Consider the following 7,609-nt stretch of genomic DNA (forward strand, 5'->3'; position numbering starts at 1 on the left):
AGAGCGTCGAAAGGGTCTCCCTCGTAGATGCTATTTTCTTGCTTTTGTTCTTGGTTTCTTCATCTTATTCTCTCTCTTTTCTTTAATTCTTTGGGGTGCTAGTAAGCCACAAAAACCCAAGATTACAATGAAGGTATATTATAATGCATACTTTATATGTCTTTCTTTTATTTATTTTCACGAAAAATATTACAGTTCGAGAAATTGGTTCATTTTTTCTTGCAGAGTATTAAATTTGAGCAATTTAGGATCCAAGCCGGGTCTGATTCAACGGGAGTGGCAACTGATATGATCTCAGTGAACTCTACAGTGAAAATGACCTATCGTAACGAAGGAACATTTTTCGGCGTCCGTGTAACATCAACACCTCTTGATCTTTCCTACTCTGAAATCACTATTGCATCAGGAAATGTAAGCCAGTTCAGATCCTTAAAAAAACAGAGGAAGAAGAAGGTATTTGTGGATTCTTTTCTAATTTGGTGTTGTTTGGGTATTGCAGATCAAGAAGTTTTACCAATCAAGGAAGAGCCAGAGACCCGTGGCAATATCTGTCATCAGCAACAAAATACCATTGTACGGAAGTGGAGCTGGGCTGAGCAGTTCAACAGGGACAACCACATTACCAGTGCCTCTAAAAATGAACTTCGTCGTCAGATCAAGAGCTTATGTTTTGGGAAAGCTGGTTAAACCAAAATTTAACAGGAAAATTAAGTGTGATTTTACTTTTGATCCGAAGAAGCTCAATGTCCCAATTTCTCTCAAGAAGGCTTGCACATATGACTGATGATGATCAGTCAACACGTGAAGAGGAATTTCATATTTTTTTTATTTAATTTTAAATCTTGATCTATTATTGGCTTGTTTTTGCTGAGGAGAAGAATCCAAGAAAGTGGAAATGGAAAACAGCTCAATGGGTAAGGTGGGCAAGGGGTGAGCGACGCGGATTTGGACTCTTTTGGGTTTACCCAGCTGGCTAGAGAGTGAAAAGAAAACGTTGGCTGCGGCGATGCCTTGTGAGCCACTTTCCATTTGTGTTTTTCTTTTCCCCAGATATATATAAACAAGAAATTAATGTAAAAGTAAGTAGTGATTCATGTATCAGTGCTACCTTTCGTGTAATTACATGTTCATTTTCTGCTTTCTGGTTATTTAGAATTCCACCCGAATTCTTTTAAACCTAAAAAAAATGTACAATTCTTGGCAGATTTTCGGGCATTAGATCTAAAAATATAATTATTTTGAAATTTATTTCCATCAAGATAATTTTTTATATAAATATATCTTTTTGTTTATCTTAGGCATCATAATGTTTGTTAAAACAAATTATAATTATGATAAAATTATGTTTGAAATCAATTAAAAAATTTTAATAATAACAAATTGATTTTCATTAAACTTTTATGAATAATTTGTTGTTTTTTATTTAAAGTGTCAACAAAAAATAAAAATGTAAAAATAAAAGTCCACGAGGGGTAGATTAACTCTTTTTAGATTAATTTTTTTAATTAATATAAATATTCCAGTTATTTTGTTCATATTTTAATTAATTTTATGAATTTTAAAATTAATAATTATATATATTTTTAGTGGTTATAAAAAAAACTTAAAGTTATTATTATCAAAAAGTACATTTAACATCTATCTAGTTAAGTTGATTTTTATAATTTACCTAACTCAGTCTTGATAGGACAAGTCTGCTAGTGCTTGGCCTGCATTTGTATTTTAAACATTTTGAAAAGAAAAAAAAATTACAAACACCATGTTGCATATAACATTTGTGAAAATAATTGGGCATATCAGCTCTCGAACTTGCGAGATCTGGCCTCCACGCGGCATGGATTTGTTATCAAATGATTAAGAAAATATATTAAGGTGCTCGTCTGTCACACTTGTGAAAATAATTGCGCTCATCAATTCTCGGACCTGCGACCCCTACCCTCCTACTCGCGACTCGCGCCAACAGACATGGTTAAGGCTGCGTATGTAATCAAAAGATTAAAAGTGTGTTTGTAGCTTAGGTTGTTTTTTAAATATTTTTTTGTATTAAAATATATATTAATGATATTTTTTTATTTTTTAAAAATTATTTTTAATATTGATATATCAAAACGATTCAAAATATATAAATTATATTAAATTTTAATAAAAATAAAAAATAATTTTTTTTTGAATTTTTTAGAACCACAGATTTACCCGCGTCCCGAACACTGCCTAGAAAAATATTTTAGGTTACTTCATATTGTTAACATGAATATTAAAACACCATGAAAGAACCCCAATTTTAGTGTATTTAGGTAATTGTAATATGTTAATTTCATTTTTTTAGGCTAAAACTAGTATATTGACCACTCGTTGCATCTTCGATTTAGCCAATAATGAAACGTAAAAAAATAATATTTAGATTATTAATTTTTCTTGATATTGACATAAAACTTGGTGTAATAATTTAAATTTAAAAAATCCACCTCAACTATTTTCTTAGTCCAACTTATAAAACTTGGTGTAACAATTTAAATTTAAAAAATCCACCTCAACTATTTTCTTAGTCCAACTTATAAAACTTGGTGTAACAATTTAAATTTAAAAAATCCACCTCAACTATTTTCTTAGTCCAACTTATAAAACTTGGTGTAACAATTTAAATTTAAAAAATCCACCTCAACTATTTTCTTAGTCCAACTTTTAAATTAAATCTTGTGCAGCTTGTCCCAACATAATCTTGTTTATTATGTATGTTCAAAGTAAAAAATTAACTCAATATTAAAATATAAGATGCAATAAATTTTTTATTAAATTAAAAAAAATAAAAAAAATCATAAAAAATCCAAAAAATCCACAAGAATTAAAAAAACTCATATTAAAGGATAAGATTGAAAAAAAAAGATAAAAAAATTATTATATAATAAAAATACAAAAATTAGTTTATTGTTATTTTAATATTGAAGAATAAAATTAAATAAAAATCTTATATTAAATCATAAAATGAAAAAAAGATAAAAAAAAATCTTAAAAAACCCAAAGAAAATAGAAAACTCATACCAAAGGATATAATTAGAAAAAAATAATAATAAAAAAGGGCAAAAAACCCAAAATGACAAATAAAAAAGTCATAAAACCTAGACTCGTGGGTACGAGGGACGCTCAGGCGCTTGAGCCTTTGTTTTACATTTTACACGAGGGGCGGACAACCGCATAAATGACAGTTCATCGGTCTACAGAATGAAAATAATTTTGGTTCCATAACGACTCGAACACGACCTCCACATTACCCACCCACGACTGTATTAATCCGGTCATGTCTTGTATTGATAATGTACACCTCATGCCATTAGTTACTGGACTAAAAAAGTCATAAAAATGGTCCTCAAAGAAATTGTATGATTTAATTTAGTCTACAATAAATGAGAATTACGGCCCCTTCCAATTTCCAAAAAAATCATCACATGACAATCACTTATTCCATTTAATAAAAAAACCAGGGTGGAATATTCGATTTCTTTTTTATTCTGTGCTAGCACTTATCTCTAACACACTTTTTTTTTAAATCCAATAATACTAGATCATTCCAATCACCATCGTATTTGTTGTAATAACCAATAATACCACTTTTCCATTAACTATTTAGTTTTTATTTCTCTAAAAAAATCCCTAATTTATAGATAACAACCATGTGAATAAAAATATAAACTTAGTTTATGTAGTATAGTAGATATTTTATTAATTTTAAAAACTTTGGGATAGACTGATTTCATATTTGATATTTTTTTTTTTGGTTGGTTTGAACCCAATAAACTATTTAAAATGTGTTTGTTTAAGAGATATGCATCTCATTATACACACACACACATATTACATGCTTTCGGTATAACTTATAAATAAATATTTTCTTTTTTATATATATATTTTTTGATAATTAAAATATTTAAAACAGTTTACACACATATGACTAATCTTCAGATATACCGAAAATCTTAGGAGCTTAATGCTTTTCTAGTTTTTCTTTTTAGTAGAGTCAAACGTCAACAGAGAACCGGCTAGATTATTAATTAGCTAAACTATCCAGTCCAAAAAGTAAATTGGAAAACATTAAGGACCTTCTGGAAAATAAAAAGAATCACCACCATTGGCCACCTCGCCCTTTCCCATATGCACAGTCGGGAAGCCTTTCTTTGTTTATCTGAAGTTACCATTCTCATCATGGCTCTTCCCCAGCACCAGTTTCAACAACACTACCAACCTCAGCAGCAGCAGCAATCTAAAAATTTGAGGCAAGTTTTGTTAAAGAATACCAAATTCTTACATCAATTTCTTCAAAACCTAGTATTTTTATCGGTTTTTCTTAATGCATGCAATTCAGAAATGCATACGCAATCGACGGCCAGATTTCTCCGGCAGTGGCGTATTTGAATCGTTCTAATCTGCAAGATCAATCTCAGCATCCTCCCTATGTTCCACCTTGTAAGTTTCTTAACGTCTCTCTTTTTACTGCTCTATTTATTTTTCAAGCTAAGAAGCCATAGAGAAATAAACGAAGGATTCTTTAATTTATTTTTATATATATTTAAATAATACCAGCCACTAATTTTTACCATTTTTAGGCTAAATCAAGCTCAATTGCTTACAATTTGGTAACAATTTTTTATGTAATTAGCTACCATGATCTTAAATCAAGCTATAAAATTTTGGGTATTTTGTGGTGGTGGTTGTGTTCTAGTTCATGTGGTGGGGTTTGCTCCGGGTCCTGTCAATGATGGTAGTGACGGGGGATTTGAATTGCTATGGAATTATAGACTTGAACCCAAGAGAAAGAGCTTGAAGGAGCAAGATTTTTTGGAGAATCATTCCCAGATTTCATCCGTTGATTTCCTACAACCGCAATCAGTTTCAACTGGGTTAGGGTTGTCTCTTGACAATGCTCATGTTTCATCTTCTGGTGACTCGGCTTTGTTATCGCTTATTGGCGATGATATTGATAGTGAATTACAGCAGCAGCATGTAGAGGTCGATAAATTCCTTAAAATTCAGGTGGGGATTTTTTTTAAAAGATAACAGCTTCATTTTAATGTGAAATGAGCCTACCAGTTGCCATATTTGTAGGATGATTTTGAAATGTTTTGCTATGCTAATGTACTTCATTTAATTCTCAAACAGTGCTTTCTGTAGCTTCATTTATTATGTTTCTTATGCTTTTGTGTATCATCTATGACCTGTTAGTTTAAGTACTTGATGGCTTCAAAGGTGCCGAGATTGTGATTTGAGCAGTTTACGAATTGGATCACAGATTTGTTTCCATATTGTATTGTGATATTTTTCACATATTTGATCTCTAATACTGCCTCCATCACTGTGCTATTTTGTCTTAGTTCAAAAGCACAGAGTTTTGCTTTCAATATCTAGAATAATGAAATAAAATATAAAAGATAATTGGGAAGAGTTTCTTTCTCCTCTCTCTCTCTCTCTCTCTCTCTCTCTCTCTCTCCCCGGTGATTATGCTTTTTGTCTCAATATTACATCACAAATTATTTGTATCAAATTTACTCAAACAACAATAAATTTAATTAATTAGATGAAAGCATTTGCTCAGTGGATTGATTTTGTAGGTTTAAAAATAATGGTGGGCTACATTAAATCAACAGATTCTACGGAAAAGATGGAAATTGCTAATTCTAGATGCATGATGGTGTGGTTGTCTTTTGCCTGAGGATCTTTCTGTTGTTTGTTAATTCTCTCTGGTGGCAACATGTAAAACATTCAAAATCATTGTAACTTAGTGATTGTGTTCAGCCTTCTAAGTAGAGTTCCAAAATTCCATTTGCTATGGGAGTCGGTGTGAAAAACATTTACAGAGGTATTCAGGCAGGTGTCTTTTTTTTCCTTTTATTTTTCCTTTGGTAGTTCATGTCCTTCCTGCTGTGAAGATATGATAGGCTTTGGTTCTGTTTGAAGTGTGTTTTTTCTTTGTTTTCAATTGAATTGATGGTTATGGGGCAGGACTTGGGGTAGACCAAACTGGTTGTACCTGCTCAACTTAATGGGAACTGGTTATTTTGTATATTGAAATGTGTTTTTTTCTTTCGCCGTTCATTTTTCACAGTGAGGTGCTTAGGAATCATTTCTTGTCGCTCACTTTGGTAATATGATTATTCGCTGTTGAAGTATTTCTAACTTGCTTGCATGTCTAATAGGGTGATCGACTACGTCAAACTATCCTACAGAAGTTCCAAGCTGACCAACTTCAAAGTATCTCCCTTGTTGAGGAGAAGGTTCTTCAAAAACTTCATGAGAAAGAAGCAGAGGTTGAGAGCATTAATAAGAAGAACATGGAACTTGAGGAACGAATGGAACAGTTGTCTATAGAAGTAGGTGCATGGCAGCAACGGGCCAGATACAATGAAAACATGATAAATGCCCTCAAGTTTAATATTCAGCAAGTCCATGCTCAAAGTAGAGATAGTAGAGAAGGGTGTGGTGACAGTGAGGTGGATGATACAGCTTCATGCTACAATGACCGTGCTATTGATTTTCACCTGCTTTGCAAGGATAATAATGACATGAAGGAGTTGATGATTTGTAAGGTTTGCAGAGTGAATGAAGTTTGCATGCTTTTGTTACCTTGTAAGCATCTCTGCCTCTGTAAGGATTGTGAAAGTAAGATTAGTTTTTGTCCTCTGTGTCAGTCCTCCAAGTTTATTGGCATGAAAGTCTATATGTAATGGGATACTATGAAATTTAATGCTACCTAGTGTAATACTCATTGTTCATGTCATTTTCATAATTCCTCATCGCTGACATACTGGTTGATGTTGCACTTCTATGGTTTTAATGTTTCTTCAAACGTTTTGTGTGCAAACAACTTTCAAGTGCAATGGGGCTCTTTATCCATTTGGATGTTGTGTTATTGATTGAAAGGACCTGAAAATGGTAAAAGTGATTTAAAAAATGTTTAAGTGGCATTCTGGTGTCGTATATTTCTCTGGTAATATATTGAAGTTTCTTTTCAAGTTTTTTGAATGATGATATTTTCTGCTTTTGGAAGGTTTGTCATATCTCATTCAATAACTGGCAAATCTGTGTCTGTTATTTTAGGAGTGGGATTATATGCATTCCATGAAGTGCTAATGACACTCCACGTCTCTGTCCAGCCATTTCTTTCCGTGTATGAAATTTGAGTGCCATTAACACTTGGTGGAGTGCTTATACCCTCACCCCTATTTCAGGCTTATGCTCAATAAATCATCCAAACTTATTTGATATGATTTGTAAAAACAGTTAATGATTATGCAATGAAATGATGTTGACCTACTATCCAAACATGAAGGTTGTCTGTGTATCAGAGAAAACATGCACCAGTTAGAAGCTACATCAAGATAATGATCAGCTAGCATAGATCTTCTCTTTCCATTTATGTTGATCAGAATCTGCTGTTATTGGAACTTTTATACTTGATATGTTTCTCAAAATTTCATAGATTGATCACGTGCTTATTTTGTTACTCATGTGTATTGAGAATTGCAAGGTTTTCAAGTATCTGTCACCGGAGCTTTCTTAATTTTGGGATATCTAGAGCACAGTACTTTGTTTTATTGAATACGCTGTTTATAATAGTCTA

The 7,609-nt window shown here is 32.1% G+C and overlaps 2 protein-coding genes across 2 annotated transcripts in view; both read left to right on the forward strand.

Annotated features, from left to right (window-relative positions):
• Nucleotides 1-1,119, forward strand: part of LOC105120843 (uncharacterized) — a 1,913-nt gene extending 794 nt beyond the window's left edge. Inside the window, exons 2-4 of the mRNA XM_011019226.1 lie at nt 3-133; nt 226-411; nt 500-1,119. Of these exons, the coding sequence (XP_011017528.1) occupies nt 3-133; nt 226-411; nt 500-784 (602 nt within the window). The 3' untranslated portion in view covers nt 785-1,119. The remainder of the gene's footprint in view (nt 1-2; nt 134-225; nt 412-499) is intronic.
• Nucleotides 1,120-4,113: 2,994 nt separating this feature from the next.
• Nucleotides 4,114-6,808, forward strand: LOC105120615 (probable BOI-related E3 ubiquitin-protein ligase 3). Its single transcript, XM_011018883.1, has 4 exons — nt 4,114-4,268; nt 4,358-4,458; nt 4,715-5,025; nt 6,186-6,808. The coding sequence occupies exons 1-4, from the start codon at nt 4,147-4,149 to the stop codon at nt 6,711-6,713; spliced, it is 1,062 nt and encodes a 353-aa protein (XP_011017185.1). The 5' UTR covers nt 4,114-4,146; the 3' UTR covers nt 6,714-6,808.
• The last annotated feature ends 801 nt before the right edge of the window (nt 6,809-7,609 follow it).

Source organism: Populus euphratica, unplaced genomic scaffold (genome assembly GCF_000495115.2).
Source record: "Populus euphratica unplaced genomic scaffold, PopEup_1.0 scaffold6.1, whole genome shotgun sequence".
In the NCBI taxonomy this organism is placed as follows: Eukaryota; Viridiplantae; Streptophyta; class Magnoliopsida; order Malpighiales; family Salicaceae; genus Populus; species Populus euphratica.

Coding starts and splice junctions, on each gene's coding strand:
- LOC105120615 (XM_011018883.1), top strand. CDS start 4,147: ATGCACAGTCGGGAAGCCTTTCTTTGTTTATCTGAAGTTACCATTCTC. Junction 4,269..4,357: donor CAGCAATCTAAAAATTTGAG/GCAAGTTTTGTT, acceptor CATGCAATTCAG/AAATGCATACGCAATCGACG. Junction 4,459..4,714: donor TCCTCCCTATGTTCCACCTT/GTAAGTTTCTTA, acceptor GTTGTGTTCTAG/TTCATGTGGTGGGGTTTGCT.